This window comes from Apostichopus japonicus, chromosome 5 (assembly GCF_037975245.1).
Source record: "Apostichopus japonicus isolate 1M-3 chromosome 5, ASM3797524v1, whole genome shotgun sequence".
Lineage (NCBI taxonomy): Eukaryota > Metazoa > Echinodermata > Holothuroidea > Aspidochirotida > Stichopodidae > Apostichopus > Apostichopus japonicus.
Window position 1 is genome coordinate 8,849,905 of NC_092565.1, and position 18,946 is coordinate 8,868,850.

The following is an 18,946-nucleotide window of genomic DNA, read 5'->3' on the forward strand; positions in this document are numbered from 1 at the left end:
AATATTTTAAGACTGTATTCATTTCGGAATCCAGTAAATTGATTAGATTCATAAAATTTACGGCAGAAATGGGGTTAAAAGCAAAGGCCTGACATGCCACACAGATCAGAGAGGACTGGAGTGATGTTTAATGCAGATTTCTCTTGTGAATGGACTGGTTTCATACACTGACACACAAAGGGATCACACACATACAAAGGGATCACACACAAAGGGATCACACACTCACACAAAGGGATTACACACTGACACACAAAGATCACACATACTGACACACAAAGATCACACACACAGACACACAAAGGGATCACACACACACACAGGGATCACACACTGACACACAAAGGGATCACACACACCCACACAGACAGATCACATCAACTGTGAGATTCTCTACTTTATTATGTCACAAAAATGTTATTTCTTTTATAATTTTGTGATTTTTAATCATAATCATAATAGAATGCAAAATATAAATATGGAAGCTAAAAAACTTGAATCGTGTGTGCAAATATAGTGACCGTCACCACAAGTTTACATTTGACTATATGAGAAGTGTTTTCTTCTCTCTTTCCTTTTCATTCTACCTATCAAAGAAATTATGAAATAACAGAGAAAAGAGAAAAAATGAAAAAATATCTCAGCTTGTTAAGTAGACTATGATGTGCCTCTACAGGTAAGTCTATATATTTATGTGATGTGTCTCTATGATGTGTTTCTAAGTCACTGCAAATGGATGGAAGTAACCTTAGCCGAAGGGAAAAGAACAAATTGCAATAGAAGCTAGAAAACCTATACAGTACACACACACATCAAACACATACAAATGTTAAATGAATTGATGATGGTGACAAAAAAAGTGACTTCCATGTTTTCTTTGTCGATGACTACCCACACATGGCAGAGTGCACTGTAAGTCGTAAGGTATGAAATGTCAACCCCAAACGTGTCAGGTCGTTGGTAATTACTTCCTCAGGAGATACCAACAGTCTACAATTTCTCTTTCATAATACATTTTCAGATAGCAATATATGTCAGTATGAAGGCTGTTCTTTCCATTTTCTTCACCAGTTGATGACATATATATATGGCTAGAGACGGAACACTATATGTTGGTCTTGGATTACTACGATCGGACTATTAAACCCCAGTTTATAAACTTGTAAACCGCTCCGGCATTGGTTACTACGCTGCAATCAACCAAATAATTTAGAACGTCTTGTGCAAATTGAACGATATCATCACCAAACAAACCTTCCCACAGTTTTACTCAAAACTAAGATAATATGAGATTGATCACACTAAAAGACAGGTCTACTTAAATAGAGTATTCCACCAAAACCAAGTTAATGAGAGAGCGACTAATTACTGAAATGGGTTCGATTATCATTACTCAACGTTATTTTGCCAAGATACATAATACATATCAGTCTCAAGTACATGCAAATTGGGGAGACAGGTAAGAGAGGAATGAAGTAAATTTGGAAAAACTGAGCTAAGGATTTTTAGAGTGGCCATTCTAGATTGGCATAGCTCTCCCTGGTTACACAGTATCCTATAGAATGCTCAGCAGAAGTGTCTATCAGTCACTCAGTTTAAATCTACATTGAACCTGCCAGAGGATTTTCTTTGAATTCTGCAGGACAATTTCACTTTTCTTTGTGATATATTTGATAATCTCTCTCTCTCGAAGTAACACGGCTATAGGACAAAAAGTCAAGTTTAGCAGACGGGGTTAATATCAATTGTAAGAAAAGCAAGAAACAAGAAATTTTTCACTTTAAATGTTTTGATGCAAAACCAACGACTACTTATTTTCTGTAATTTGCATTAACAGAACCAAGACAGAGTGGCCAGGAATATTTAAAGAGTAACAGGGGATAACTTACCCCAGTGCTACCTCTTCCAATGGAAATGTTCAATCCTAGACAACATTCTACATTAGTTTTGAAGCTTGTGACCTTGAAAGTTATCAAAGTTCTAGATTGATACCATAGCCAAAATCAAATTTGATGACAATGTGTTAATGGTAACTTGAACATCTTAGAAAATAGTTCAACAACACATTCTGCAACCCTCTAGCCACAAATTGACCTTTGCTCACTGACCAGTATAACCATCAGAGACAGGCCAGTGAGGAAAGGAAACAGGAAGATATGGAGTTAAATCTAGAACCTAGATCAGACATCTATCCAATCACGACTCAGACGTAACGTAAACAGTGCAATGTACGTGTATCCCCCTTTAATGACCCACTCAGCAGTATCCAGAGGCAGCTTTCAATGGGAACTTCAAAGGCAGCAGTGCATAACCAAACAAACCAGTAATCTTGTTAATTGATCAATAGAGTCAACAAAAGACACTCTTAAAATATTGACTTTAATATCTTGATTGCATGTTTACCATCCCAATCACGGCTATGGTCTTATCTTGTCACATATATATGCTTGCATTAAATGTTAACCTGCAGAGACTACCATTTATCGAACATTCCATGATTATTCCACCGAAACTTACTGGTTTGGTGGGATTCGGGAGGAGCGACAACACTTACCTATCTCTACCGCTACATGCAGTTTCCTATCTACCTAAACCCTAAATCTTCAAAATTCCCTGAGTACTGTACAATTACAAATTCATGAGTACCAGTAGAAGTACAAGATAGAACAACTTGATCCACTCTCAACCCTCGTCCCCTTCATCGAGACTGTAACAATGCTATGTGTAACATGTGAAGACAGCACAGTCAGAAATTGATGACCTTTGTAGCATGACAATAAATACTTACCTCATACAGAATCTTCTAAGGTCTATGTTTAGAAGCAATGTTTTTACCTTTTCATTTATGATTCTTATGTGACAATACAATAAAATAATGAAGAGTGTTATGTGACTATATATGTCTGTAATTCCTGATCACAAAAACAGCATTTCTCGTCTAGCATTGCCTCGAGGTTATTGGATAATGAGCTATTTGTTAATGCTTAGAAAGAAACCAACCGGCAACCATATGGTTCAGATTACCTATATATCATAAAACTGACCAAACCTCCATGCAGTGAATTCTCAGGTATCAAATTACAAATGGATGACCTAAAAGTAAGTGGAAAGGAACTAATGAAATACATAGTAAATAAGGGTAATGAAATTCTTCCCAGATAGTGGTTGAATTTTTAATGGAAGATGATCACACATAGAGAGCCAAGCTTCTCCAATTGATTAAATTTGAACAGAATATGGAATAGAAACACACGTAATGCCTTTAGGCAGAGTAGCGTACTTGTCTGTATGTGGAGTTGTATACAGTCAAAATGAATGTTAAGAGTATATATATTATGTGGACTAATTCAACTAAAATTGGAAGCTGAAGAGATTTACACTGCCTTGAGAAGCATTGCATACTGTATGAGAAAAAAACTGTACATCTGTAGGTAGGTATGTGCGTAGTATACATTTGTATGTATGTACAGTACATGCATGCGTGTAGTACATACATAAAATGCATATGTCTTAGGGCACCAGTGAAGCCTCCCCAAAAACTTAGTCAGATGACGAAAAGAGAGATCCAAAAATCAGTGGTTTTGGGTGTAAGAGGGCAGTGAACCTAGAGAGCATTCAAGTTCGAATTTCTTTTTGGAGGGGGGGGTTTGGGGGGGCACAAAGGTTGGTTGATGTGCATCCTGGGAAGGGGTCTAAGGGATGGTGGTGGATTTATGGGGACAAAATCCCTTTGAGAAATTTGATTGATCAGAGGGTTTATTTCAATCATTTCAACCATATTTACAAAGTGAAAGTTTAAAATTAAATGTTAGAAGTGAACAACACTCTGCATGCATGTGTTATAAATTTGAGCCATTTGGAAGAATAGTCTGAAAGTTTGCACATTTGCAAGATGGTACCACATATATATACACACACAATCAACATCACAGAGATTCCTTATACCTATTGGCAAGGAATCAATAACTAAAAAAAGTAAAAATTAATTGCTTATGTGGCATTCCACAAACTTGTAATCCTATTAATGTAAAGAAAATATATACTACAGACTGTGTTATTTAATTGAAAGGACATATATATATTGTGAGTGAATGACTGATTAGCTTTCTTAGCTATATGAAAGCATGTAGCAGGAAGTCTTCTTCTAGTCAATTACCAATCATGTTTTCATCGATACTCATGTTTTTTTTCCCCCTAGCATTGATTGTTGGATGTTGACAGGACACACTGCCTTTCTATCTTTTGTATCTTAATTTTGTGTTCATGAAAGATTTGCTCAAAATTAAACCTCAGATGTGACCATTTCCATAGGACACTTTTATCTAGTTTGAAAGCTATTTGGCCAATCACATCCACCAATTCTAGTCACTCAAGCCAACCAAGCTTTGTTATTGACAGAAAACTGATTGACAAGGTGTGCTAAATTGGCCTATGAAAAAGAACCAGCTTCTTGTGGAGCAGAGCAAAGTTCTGCCAGAAAATACCAATATCTAATCTGTAAGTTTGGGATAACATATTCACTTTGACAGATCATTTGTAATCAATAATCTTATAGTCAAAATATCTGACACAACAATTTGACATTTTCATCTAAAGAAGTCTGCAATACTCTATTGAAAGTATTGATCTGTGAAAGGTAACAGAGATTCTGCTGAAACTGCTGTAGGTATCAAGACAAGGAAAATTGGTTTCCTGCTTCAGTCAACGAAGTTTGTCAGCGACAAAGCCTCAAAAGTCAAAGGACTGACGAAACGGTTCACGATCGGTTGGGAGTTTGAGCCAGAATTATTCGTAATGTAACATCTTGCGGTACTCAAACATGTATGATACTGATGCAAGTATGCATGGCAAAAATAATCATAATAATAATGTGCCAACTTCTTTGGCAAGCAATTCACTACGTAAATTTGCCAAAAATAGTTTTTAGGAAGTATGCCCCTTCAAACTATTAAAGTCTGAATACTGTATATATGCCAAAATGTCAAATTATGGCTAGTTTAAAAAAAAAACTATAAATATTCATCAACATTTTATGTACCATAAGTTGGTTAATACGATTCTTGGTTGAATGATACTGCATTGCTTGCCTTCTGTAAATGCGCTCACACCATGTGTTGTTTCAGTGTGTTTTATGTACCGTGCGTCACGTAAAGTTGTAGTGCTACTGTGCATGTATGTGTGAGTGTGCTTGCGTACGTGAGTGTGTGTTTTAAATTTGCTGTTTTCATTGGTTCTGTCTTTGTCATATATTTGAGTTCCGTCGATACAAAGAATGTGTACAAGCAAGAAGTGTTTCCCGGTGTAAAGCCAAAGATTTTATGTTAGCTGTGTATTTGTTCATTATCATGTTGCATTATTATTGATTGCATATATGATTATTTATTCTGCATGATTTGAATTTATTTATAAAATTTACTTATTCATTCATTGATTTCCTGGTTGTTTAATTATAAACTTACATTTTGTTTTATTTTGTTTAGTTACCAGATTATGGCAGATCACAGCAGAATATACGCATCGACTCTTTAAACAGCTGCGTCGAATATGCTTTGGAATACTGAATTTGAGAAATCTTCATAGATTTACACGGTCTACAGTACTACAGTGTACTGTATATACCATTCCTTTGCACTAAGGGATATTTTGTTTAATTTGACTTTTTTCCCCCATAACTTTAATGAGTTTCATTTTTTGATTACATTTTTAAATCCTCCAATGTCTTTTGGTTAGAGAAATTCCTCCGGCAATATATATATCTATATATATATCATTTAAAGGTTCTGAATAATTAATTTTCAGGATTACCGCAGACCGTAAACTAGTCCCTTGAAAATAACAACAATATTTTTCTTACCCTTTTATAACATTCCCTGGAGCAGAAAAATGGCACAGGGATGAGAGAAATTCAAAATTTTCAAGTCAAAAATTAATATTGAAGGTTCTTGCTATCACTTGATGTATATATACTGTATATCCTAAAGATGATTGGTATAGATCATTCTTTATGTTGTTATCAAAGCGACAGAAGTCCTAAGGGATGTCTGCTCTTTTTTGTTGTTGCTAATAAACCAATGCAAAATACCAAACGAATATAAATGATAAAGTTAATGGTACATCAAAAGATGCCAAGTTTGGAAATTTTGTTGAAAATTATGGAAATGCAAAAGTCAAGTAATTTGCTGCCAGGATAAAATAAATGGAGAAGATGGAAAGAAAAAAAGTTCACACAGGGGACAAGTCATATTTTCTTTAATTTAAAAATGTTGCCATTAGAAAGAAAACCTTCTAGCTTTCTATCCGATCTTCCAAAAGAAAAAACTACTTTATATATAGCCAACAATCATTTAAAATCTTTCTCTCTTTTGAGCTTCTTCAGGTACTGAAATTGCAATTGTTGTCCAAATGTTTTCCAATCATAATTACTCATAAATATTTCAAATCTTTTATTCATACTCTGTACTTCAAATAATTAAATCTGTTGTTACCCATGTCCAGCCTGGCAGAATGCCTCCACCATACAGTAGGATTTGAAATGCAAGGTCTATTTCAAATTGAAATGACAATAAATCAACCAGAAAAAAAAGTATGGCGAGTTCAAGCAAAACAAAACATATATGCAAGGAGATTTTGTCTAATTCTTTTTGAGCTTTTAAAGCCACAAAACAATACATCTTTGGAGTAACACAGGGAAGGGGAGGGGGAGGGAGGGGGGACATTTTCAAATACTCATAGTAAAGGACACCCTGATCGAAAGAAGGGAATGTTAATTATGCAAGGGTTTTTACAGTTCCCATTTATCAATGTCTTCCACAAGGAGATTGTTTATGCAATAAACAACACACCCAGGAAAACCTTGACTTTCATGACTAACAAACCATTCATTTCATTTGTCTCATTTAGCAGAGAGGGTCTAAACCCCAGATGGAAAGCTCAATACTATAAAATCAAGTGAGAAAAAGTAATTCCATGTCCCCATAGCCTTCCTTACGTGCATAAATGGAAAGAGGTGGTCACTAGTAGAAGATTGTGCTAAACAGTTACCAAGTTCTCTAGACTCTCAAGACTGAGAGTGAAGTTTTTATGTGGAGACAGGTAAGTGAGTAGTGAATACGCCCCAAAACTCACTGGTTTGGGTATTTATGAATAACTATATTTATCTGTCTCCATTCTAAATATATGCATTCAAATCCACTGAGCCTATAAAGTTGGTAACATTTTAGAAGAGCATCCCCACGGAAATACCATCAGGGTCAATGCCCGTGGATGCAATTGTTCTTCTTTCAAAGTCTACCATTCTCAAGGGTTAGCAACAATAATTGGAGGTAAAACGAGTGAAGTTAATAATTAAACCATGAAATCCATACCTGAGCTTTTGAACAACTTTTATCCTTCCGTCCATTTGAGAATTATTTCCTGAACCAATATTGATTACTTGGACAAGATATACCTGTCTTAACCTTGTGAAAGATGTACACATATGATAATATCCTGCCATATTCTGGCAGTAATTTAGAGTGGTTAAATGAAAGCAAATTACATACATAAGGACAGGTTATATGTTACTAAGTTAATACTAAAATTCTAATGGATATAAATCACACTTCAAAATACAGATGTAGGCCTTGAGAATGGTAGATTTGGAAAGGACAGGAAGTGGACATTGACCCTGAAGTAGGTCAGAGGTGTGGGTGGGGGGGGGGGCATAGTGCTAAAATGTTACCAACCTTTGTAGACTATGTGCATCTGTAGAGTGGGTACATATAAAGAGACATGTAAGAGAGGAGTAAATTAAATATTAAGTTACAAAACCAGCACAAAATAATGAAAACAATGACATGTTTCCAACAGTATGCAGGAGTACAGTATCTACAGTAAATCCAGGGATAATCCAGGGATAATCCAGCAGAGGTACAAATGACAGGAAAGGAGCAAAACATCACAAAATAATGACCTCAAACTTATCTGGGAGTCTTACAATATGAAACAGCTGAGACTATAGACTTTATCTCACTCACTTTCCTACTAATCTGGGGTTAGTCTGTGAAGCATCGAAGTCAACAATGTTCGGCAGAACAGGAGAATGATAAATATTCCTTTTGAACATTTACACATCAATTTTGACCACTGAAATTATTTTACTTCTGCTATAGGTCTGTCAGGAACCATTAGAGTTTGTAATGAACCACTTTCCAACAACTTGAGTTTGGTCATAAAATGAACTGTTTTTTTACATGATGCAAATTACTAAATTGTGCATATTCATGAAGTGTTGGATAGAGGCACCCAATTATCCACATCCTCAGTAGAAAATGTTCTTCTTTGTGAAGGACATAGATGCCAAAGTAGTGTGTTCTTTTGCTCATGGAAGAGTATTTTCTATCAGATATATCCTACAATTAAGCCTACTGTGATAGTACGGCACTGACAGATTCAGTGTTTAATCCTCAAACTCTATGTAAACTTGTTTGTGTACTGTACCTCATCCCTCACCCAGCTGTACTTAGAAGAGAATAGTAGTGGACAGAATCAGTTATATACTATAAATGAGATAATATGAAACCGAAACTTTGATAGTTACCTAGAACTATCATGTATATATGTTAATATACTTTAGGCCACTCTAGACAGGTAACCCACAGGAAACAGGCTGATAGCTGCCATGGTTACCACAGTCCTTAGCTGGTCTACCAGTGCAACCTTTTACCTACTAACACCAATTCCCTCACAATGTAAATGTACAGACCTTATTAACTACCTTTGTCTATGGATGGTTTTAACACTAGGCTGTACAATACAGCGTCTTGCCCTCCTATCTTTAGCATGGTTATTCAGATACATTACAGTGATATGTCACTCATCAATCATAAGTCAATTGCCTTGTCTCTTGTATAATAACATGGATATGACCTAAAGCCTACTCTACACTGTGTACCGTATTAAATTGTATTACCTGTAAATGTATAGATATGTACATACAAGTATACACTTAACAAGATGTTTTATCTCCAGTTTTGTTTGTTGAAGCACCATTTATTTTTATTTTTTATTATAGTGCTCAACTAACAGAAAGACAGGCCTGAAATCTACCATCATATGATTTTAATGAGGGGTACCAATGCTGTAGTTTGTATTGAAATTTTATACTAGAAAATGTCAGTCTTGGTATACATTATGCATACTGTAAATCACCATCTGTGAGCTTACAAAAGATGTGGGTTAAAATATTAAAAATTAAAATATATATACTACATAAAAGATTTTTTTTAAAAAAGTTTTAAAGCCCTGTTACTATCACATTCTTTGTGGTGGGGATTGGGAGGAAGGGGGGAAGAGTGAAGTTGTCCATCCCGAGGATGCTGATGTACGAGTAATTCAGGATTCCATTTGCTTTCTTGTTTCTTGTTGATCTCTTTTCAGTCAAACAAAGTATTTTTATATGTTTTATGGCAAAACCGATCTTTCACAAGTACAATGATAAAATTATAAGCCATTGATTACAGTAGTGTCTTACAAACCAGTTACTATAATTACCATTATGCATCATTGCATGAACGCATTTTTATTCAAATCCATGGAACACGACAGTTTCTTTTAAAAGAAAATATTTCCTGTTTTCCATTCATAATAACACTATCAACAGTTATTACCTTGTCTTGTTTGTTTAATTAGTGTAGTCCAGTCCAGATGACCCACTCCTTTGCATTACAATGTGCACCACGCTATGAGGTAATAGTTCACCTACTAGCTTTGGTATTCCTATTTTACCCTGAGAAAGAAGAAATCACCATCAAGTATTTTTGACTCAAACAGCAAGAGTTTAAAACGTTTGGCTATGGCCAGTAATTAAACCAAGAAGCAATGGTCCACTTACAGATCAGCAGTTGACCGTTTGAAACAACAGTTAAATGATAAAGGTAGCCCAGCGACAACACAGTGGAAGACAGGAGGTACTGGGCATAGTGGAGTGGGGAGGCTTCCACCAACACAAATATATTTTCCACGATACTTAAAGCAAAACAACCTCAATTAAGACTTTCATTCATATATAAATTCGGCTAGGTTATGACATCGGCTGTTAAATATTGTGCAGCATTATATAGGCTGGTAAAAAGACACAAAAAAAAAGCCATCATTCTACAAGACCAAGGACACTGACAGTCTTCCAGTTTGAGAGACATACAACTAGACCGTACGATGCAGTAAATCTTGTTACGACACAAGAGACTGCTTTAAATGTGCCTGGCAAAGCATCTAGTAAAACCCGAACGTTGACAGGATCGTTGTCGTGACAGGAGTCGCTGTTGAAACAGCACAGTGAGAGTGGTACAGCTGTTTGTAGTCAGGTAATTAAAGTGTTCTAATAAATGTAATGAATAAGTAATTAATTCAATCAATTAGTAACACCATAAAGTTCAAACCTTTTAGCCCTTGATAAACGTGCATAATCGGGGCTTTTAACTTTTTAAGGGAATTGTTTTATGGGTGTCCCTCGGTCAACCAGGTCAACTGCCTTTTGGTTGTCCGTACGGGAAATTTGGTTGTCTGAAAAAATGTGGTGAAGTTACTAAAAATGACCAATTAGTAGGAATAATTTTCTACTATACATCTAAAAGTAATAAAGTAATACCTGCAGGGAGAAAATGTCCAAAATCATTAAGTTTTGAAATCTCCAACTTTTCTAAATCAAAATGATAGTAACTGTAACTACTGTATTCAAGTATACTATTTTGGATAACCTCTTGGTATGTAAGGATACATGTACTTATCACAGCAGGTGCTAATTCATTAGATTCATATGTTAATGCTCACAAAGCCACGTACCGCCCACTTTCTATAGTTATTTCCCTCTAAATTTTACATACATACAGAGGTTCGTAAGTTATCTTCGACATCAGACATTCACAATTTTTAAGATAATAATTCTGGGGTGCCATTTTGAATTCATAAATAAATACAACTAAATCATTTAGATCTAGAATAGAATTTAGAAGTGTGTTCACCTTTACATAAATAGAAGTAAAACCAATAAGAACTAAACCACCACAGTTTGTTCCCTATTGGAAGCACAATGATAGCTGGTTCAAAGACCTTTTTACCATCCTAATATTGTAATATTGTACACAAAGCACTGCCAACCCCAAACAACAGCTACCAAAGACCTCAATGCTTACTGTACTAGTACCAATGCTTAGCAACTACCTAGTACCTATTTTCTTTTCTTTTCTTCACAAGAAGGAGACTACGACCAGGTTTTCTTGTCATAAGATCCGGGTAGCCTCATAACATTTTGCCAGAGCTCACAACAAATTTGCATGTTTAGTGCAGTAAACCATGACTGACTCTGATTCTTAACATGAGAAAATCTGAGCATATATATCCTCAGCTACTATACCACCTTCACTGGCTTCCAATTCCATAAAGAATCAACTACAAAATTCTTTTGCTAACTTGGAAGGCCCTTAATGGACAAACACCTCTATATTTGTGTGATCTCATCTCCCCTTTCAAACCAACTCGTTGTTCTTCTCTTCACTCAGAACATGCTTATCTCCTTATTGAGCCTCGCTTTCAAATTCAACGGATACGGTGGTCGTGCATTTTCTAGAATTGGCCCTCATTTATGGAATTCCATGCCACATGAACTCAGACATTGCCACTCGCAGAACAGTTTCAAGAAACAGCTTAAAACCTTTCAAGGTGCTTTTGAAGTGTTCCACGATATCAGCTCTTTATATATACTGATTGATGTTGATGATGTCTAAAAGTGTTTTGTACAGTAATGGAGGATTCTTATGGCTCTCTAGACAGTTGGATATGTAGCTTGAAAACCTGAGGACCAGCACAGTACTCCCAATGTGGGGCATACATGCCTATTGCTACATACCCAGCCAATAAAGGCTGTACTGCACTATAAGTCAAAAGAATACAATTGATCACTTTTCAAAACTCTACAAATAGCAACAAAAATGAAAGTACCTGTTCAACTTTACTTCCTGAATTATCAACATAAGAACCTAATTATACGAACTTGTAAAAATATCAGTTATGTGGACTCAATAAGTTAAAATTGACTGCACTTTCATTTCTGTTCATATTCAAAATCTGAATTATAATGGTAATGAGTAGATGCATTTTGTTAATCAACTTATAAGGGATCCGTCCATCTCACATTTGACCCATGATGTCTGTGACAACGAGGTTGTTACTACAAAAGCCAGTCTACTGTAATAACTAACTATATTGTCTATAAAACACTGAACTAGATCATAATGATTTACATTCAAAGTTAGTGGGACTATTTCTATCAGTTTCAGTGTAAAAGAACAGACCTTTATTTCAACACACCTTAAAATAACAAGCAACTCTTACAGTACACCAACTAGTAGGTGTACAACAAAACATGTCAGAACACATTACCAAACAAAACACAAAAAAATGTCTGGTTTCACAACCACAAATCCTAGAGCTTGTGATTGAACAAGAACAAACTTTTATACTAAAGCAACACTTTTTACAATAAATTAGAACACAAATTGGTAAAATTTTACCTTAATAATGCAGGGGCGGATCCAGGGGGGGGCCCGGGGGGCCCGGGCCCCCCCTTTTTGAAAATCCTGATTTTTTTTTTTTTTTACCGCGTTCGAGGGAAAGTGCCCCATGCGTGATCAGTGGCGTAGCTACGGGGGGCCTGAAATTGCAGACATGAGATCCATATTTTCAGGCTAGGTACATGCTGCTTAGAATACTCGGGAAGTGCCGTTTCCGGCCATCTGGGGGGGTTTGTAAAGCCAAAAATTTTCTTGTACGCTCCGCGCCAACCGATGATGGCGCTCCGCTTAGATAGTCTTACATTCAGGCGCGGCTGGACCAGTCAGACCCCCCCCTGTCACAAATCCTGCATCCGCCCCTGATATGTCATTGAATATTCCACAAAACAACTTTTTATGTCCACGAAACTGTCGAAACATGATTTTCACTACTGGTAGAGATATAAAATATTGGGAATTCTGAATTTCCTGCAAACATGCGGCTGTGCCTGTTCAATACTCACTACTGTATCGCCTTAAAAAATGATGAGTGGAAATAGTTTCTCCAGGACCGTATCGTATCGTGGGTATCGAGTGCGTCTGATATACGAACGTACGTAGTACGTACGTACGTCTATGATGATATGCACTGTACTGTACTGAAAAACATAGGTGAATTTCACTCCATGGGAGTGATCACTGAGCACATTCCGGTATAAGAGTGAATTTCCACTCCATTGGAGTAAATCTTAACTCCTAATAGAGTTATATTCACTCATATTAGGAGTGAGGGTTAACTCCAATAGAGTTAAATTTTACTCTTAATTTGAAGTGCGCCGAGTGATCACTCCAATGGAATGAAATCCACTCATTTGTTTTTAGAGTGTTGCTAGATATATGAAGAAGAAATTTACATACCAATACATGTTATCGGTCATCGATTGGCACAAAAAGCCAGATTCTGATGACAGCTGCCTCAAGAAACCCAATAAATGGCCTAATAAGCACCGAGCCATCAATGTGGACCATTACCGAAACATCGATGCGTGTTAGTCTCCACCCCCTTCCTCTAATGCTATTTAAGTCCACATGTGGGCATATCCTGCAAATCTACCGGTAGCCCACAGGGGTTTGAGTTGGGAGAAAGGCCTTGACAGCTTGAAACGACAAATGATGCCAACTTCCCTCAAGTTAAAAGTCTGGCTGAGTTGGCAAGGCCAGTCAGCATGAAAGAGAAAAAAACTTTTTTTGCATTTCTGTCACCAAAGTTGCACATCTTTTTGGTTGCTATTTTGCCTCACAGGTGCCATCTCCTGCGATCTGGGGGGTGCTGAAATCTCAAATTTTCTCTGTACGCTCCGCGCCAACCAAGGTGGCGCTCCGCTTAGATAGTAAACTCCGCCCCCCCCACAAGAAAGAACAGCCCCCCATGGCCCCCCCCCACTCAAAAAATCCTAGCTACGCCACTGTGCGTGTAATTTTTTGTAAAATAAATTTGCAAAAAGAGTACACCATCATTCTGATAAAGTGAAGGTGAGAGGGGCACTCTGACTGCATCAATAGTCTCCATCTGGAAGGGGGCATCCAAGATGAAATGGCCTGAAGTAGCCTGGTAAAAAGTAGTTTGCATCACCACCTACTCCCCAAAGACGTAAATCCCAGCTCATTGCTCGAAATTGCAAATATATGCCCGGCAAACCATGAATACATGATTTATTGGAAATAAATTTTACTCCAAACTTTCACGAAAAGTAGCACCAGATTGCACCGAGGACCTCCATATTTTGTGAAATTTTCCCAAAGGGAAGGGGAGCACCCACTCCCCTTAGACCCCTCCCCCAGGACGACGATTAGGCATTTCCCATCTGGGCCCCCCCTTCGGCGAAATCCTGGATCCGCCACTGTAATGAGCAAGTGTATCATGGGCTTGATCTCCCAAACATTGAGTTACCCAAAAATTGATTGTGAAGGAGCCCAAATTAATTTTTTAATTAATCCTATACAAGAGTACTGGTTGTTTGTTTATATTGCAAGTATTAATTTACCTCATACCAACGGTACTGTATGTAGCAAACTTTCAAAACACTGTTCTGAAGTATAAAGTGTGTGTTGTGTTGCCAGGAAATTTTCAGCGACATAAAATTTAATTACTTTCATTTCGTTGCTCGCATATATAATCTGTGATTCATACAGTTACTGTGATTATTAATATTTTTGATATTATATTTTAACCATCTTGTTTTGTGGTTAGAGATTGTCAGTTGAAATGTTAAGATATCATTTACAAGCTAAAAAAGCAAAAAGTAACAGTTTCACAACCTGAGTTACAACAGAAATCCTTCCTGCAATTTCATTTCTTGACCATGCAAATACTAGGAAACTATCTTGAGTGTGTTTATGCACTTTTCTTGACCTTCTCAAGTGGTAATCCAAGTACTCTAGTAGCTGATAGCACAGGACTCTCCCCCCTCTCAGATTTTCTAACTCTATATTAAGAAGCTTGCAACTGAACCTCAATTCTACAGTTACCAGTGATTTACAGATTTAACTTTCTGACCATTCTCCATGATCATATCTCTCCCTTCAGATTTTGTTTGAAGTGTTCATTCAATCTTCTCTATGATTCCCTTTCTTGAATTACCCAAGGTTTTGGTTGAAAGAACTTTTCACTTTGATGCAACTGAGAGGCATTGCACTCTACAAGAGTAATAACAGCGACGGGATTACATTACAATTTAGGATTCTAACTCAGAGGCATAGTTGGGTGGCATTGACATATTAAACAAGAAAACTATCTGTATTCAAAATATTATACAAATCTTACAAGAGACTTGACAGCAAACCCTTATCAAGCCCTTCAAAACTTCTATTCACAGTATAAAAGACAGTTGGAGAGACATTCCAAGTAATTTTCTTTCAGGCTGTGAATGGAAAGGTTAATTTATGAGTTAGCATTTCCTTCCTAATTGAGCCACCATGTCTCAAGGTACGTCCACAGAGTACTTATACACAGATATCAAAGCAACAGTAGCAGCAGCATGGGATTGCCAACAATGGGTCAATGGTTCCAAGAGTGTTCTTGTCTTGTAAACCAGTTTTATATCCAATATCAAAAATAACACAAAACAAGTATTGAGTATCAACACATGTACAGAGAAGCGTGGACACTGGCCAATATGAATATATCTTCTTTTATGGGTAAATACAGTAATGCAGTCTAGTTGGTTCAAAACGAGGCCTGATCATGTCAACTTTTGTGATAGTGTTAAACATTCCTTGAACGGTCCAATCTACATTAAAGTGCATATACTGTACCTATCTACAGAGCATGCAAGCTTTACTGGACATATGTTTTTTTGTCTAGATGCAGAATATGACTTAATATTTACATGTAACCTTTAAAGCTGAATGTGTCAGAGGTGCCACACCACTGTCAACTAGCGTATTATTAGAAAAGGAGAAAGTTGTCACATGTGACAATCTCCTATCCTCAAATCTCCTTCTTTAAGTATATACTAACTACTGTATATAGAACACACGTTGCTTGGTAACCAAACAACTAGAAAAGTACCGGAGTCCATTTTGTATGCAGGAAATTTAAAGAAAAGAACAATTTACTGAAAGTAGAAAAGCAAAAATGTACCTTTTTCTGACAAATTACAACGAATCTGCCGACAGATCTTCCATGAAGGGCTTAATAGCGTATGACCGAAGCATGCAATTATTTACAACATTAATGTTACAGCTTCAGGCAGGTTTGGCAAACTAATGTATATGTGACTATATCTATTAAGAATGGAGAGTGCTATAACAGTATAAAGGTACAGTACCTGATATGGTGACTGGTTTCTGTGGCTTCTCAAGGATCTCTTCCTTATTCACTCCTTCCATTCTTTCCTTTGCTTTTCTCCAACCACAAATATCCCAAAGAAAAGCTAACTTTTACTACCAGTTTTATTTGTTTTTGTTTTTGTTTTCCGTTTTGCTTACATTATCCTGGAGACCATATTTTCAGACTGTAGCCAAAGAATGCATGTTGAAGCTATCTTCCAGATCGGCTATAAAATCTTCATATAGATATGATTGTAGCACTGGCATGTCGTTGAAGTATACAGTGACAGTTGCATGCATATAACAAAATTTCCTGTCCCAGCAGAACAGGAGGCTGGCTGTCTCAGTTACTGATGATGATAGCCAAATTTTGTTTTCATTAGCTTTTGTTAAACTTGACACTGGTTCTACCAGTAAGAAAGTATTATTGTTGTGATCGTTAAAGAGTTAAAGGTTGGACACTGCATAATTCACAACCATAACTGATAGAGAACTGTACTCAACTGGGGCATGGAAGTTTTCAAGTCCACAGTAAACACATCAAACGTGTGTCACTTGTAAAGCATTACAACAACCAGGAGAAACAAGGCAAACAAAAAATTGGACAGCTTCAAATACATCAATAGATTGGAAGCAACACTCCAACGGTAATTGACATGCACCTTACCACTGCTAACTGGTACATGCAGGTGTTCTGAATAACCACACTGCTGCCTGGATTCTCGATCGATCTGATTAGAAAAACTAACTTCCTCACTCTGTCAGATACAGAAAGGGTTTTTTTCTCAAATTTCTCTTTCCCAATTTGTCAGTTGCAGTTTCTAAACTGCATCAGGTTTTCACGCTGTGAAAACAATCTCTAATAGTTGGCACTCTGTGTATGCTTTGCATGTGTGATGTGACAATATGCAGTAATTATGTATACTGCGATATCCCAAATAATACACCCATAGCTGGTCATAAGTATTTTAAGAAAAGGTTAAAAAATGTTACTTCTATAATGTCACATAGCAAGTAGCATTGCTCTTTCAATTCACCACTTCCTCTCAGAAATAAATTTTCAGACGGCATTGCCACTTGATTCCACGCATATTAATGAAGCACTTGCTTACTTGATGAAATAAGAAGCCACACTAAAACTGGTAAATGTCACAAGAATTCATCACCATAAACCAATAAAATGTGCTTTTCAAAGCGGGGATGAATGTTAAACATCTCTTCTTTTTTTTCCCCCGTTGTAGGCAGTATGGCATCGAAATCAGGTGATAAATCACACCTTACTAATTATCGTGACACAGTAAACTCAATAGTGTATATGCCTTATAACGAGCTGGAAAAGAATCTAGTCCAACGAGTGTTAACTTTGCAATCTGTTCCCAATTATTGATGCACACTGCAATTGATAGGTTCATTCACAAACAACAGAAATCCCACCAGTGATATAAGATATCAAACAGGATGCATATATACACTCGTTGCTACGGTGCTGACTTTGCGGTTAATACTGCCTGTTGCAATGTAGTTACTACTGTATACAACATGTGCCTGGTACTGTACAGGCTGCTGTTAGCTGACCATTCACATTATATACTAGTGGAATTTTAAACACAGCTGGGTGAAGACTACATATCAATGAAATGGAATGTAAACCAATGGTTGGCTGCCATCAATATGATGAATCAATGAAATGTCAGGGATGGAACTTACGTCATGAATATGTATGAATCAGATTTAAAGTGTGTAATAAATTTAATTTGACGACACAGGACACAGCTTCACTGAAGTACTAAGGGATTGTCATCTCAGTGGCCATCAATCAAGAATTCTGTTTGGATTTCAGTCAATATTTCAAGTGTCGTGGGCACCGGCATAAGGGATAAAATTGACTTTTTCCAAATATCTGTAGCATCATATTTATATTTCTGCGATATAAATGGGTTGGTTTTCCATCAAGTATATTTGAAGTTGAGAAAGGGTGGGAGAGGTTAAGAAAGAGAGAGAAATTTATGGGCTGGCTATTGTCCTACTCAGTTAGTTCAATAAGGGATTAAGGTTTGTCAATGCGATTGGTTTAATAAAATCCTCTCATGTTTGGGATGCCATGTTTAAGTTCCTTCTCAAGACTGGTTCCTTCTCGTTGAGTAGTTCCGAATTTTCCATTTGCTTTTATATTTAAGGCAGCTTTTTGTGTGGAATGAGATTTTTCATTGCCGTCTGACCCCATGTAGGATTTTAACTGATGTAGGTTTTCAAGTTGAACCAGTTGAAGCATGACTGAGTGATTTTACTGTAAATAAACCGGTTGTGCTACCCCACAACCTCAGGGACCGATTGTGGTTTACTTAAAAATTTGACCCTTTGGTCAGCCACACAATTACAATCTGAATTCAACCCCTTAAGAGGTCATCATTCTTACCCACAAATATGCTAGAAAGTCCGATAATGGTCACCCAAATTTTCAAATTTCAATATGCATTTTAATGTCAATCTTGCAGTAAGTTTGTCCACATTGCGATACTTAATTAATTAATAATTATCAAATTATGAATTTCCTTTAATTGCTGGGAGTAGTTTGGAGAATCAGAACC

At 36.7% G+C, this 18,946-nt stretch overlaps 1 protein-coding gene across 3 annotated transcripts in view; it reads right to left on the reverse strand.

Annotated features, from left to right (window-relative positions):
• The window catches only part of LOC139967553 (uncharacterized), a 55,656-nt gene that overhangs the window by 18,726 nt on the left and 17,984 nt on the right, over positions 1–18,946 (reverse strand). The window contains exon 1 of one of the 3 annotated variants that reach the window (XM_071971467.1): positions 16,358–17,913. The exons of the other annotated variants lie outside the window; for them this stretch is intronic. Within the exon in view, the coding sequence (XP_071827568.1) occupies positions 16,358–16,418 (61 nt within the window). The 5' untranslated portion in view covers positions 16,419–17,913. Of the gene's footprint in view, positions 1–16,357; positions 17,914–18,946 lie in introns of those variants that run through there. 3 annotated transcript variants of the gene reach the window in all.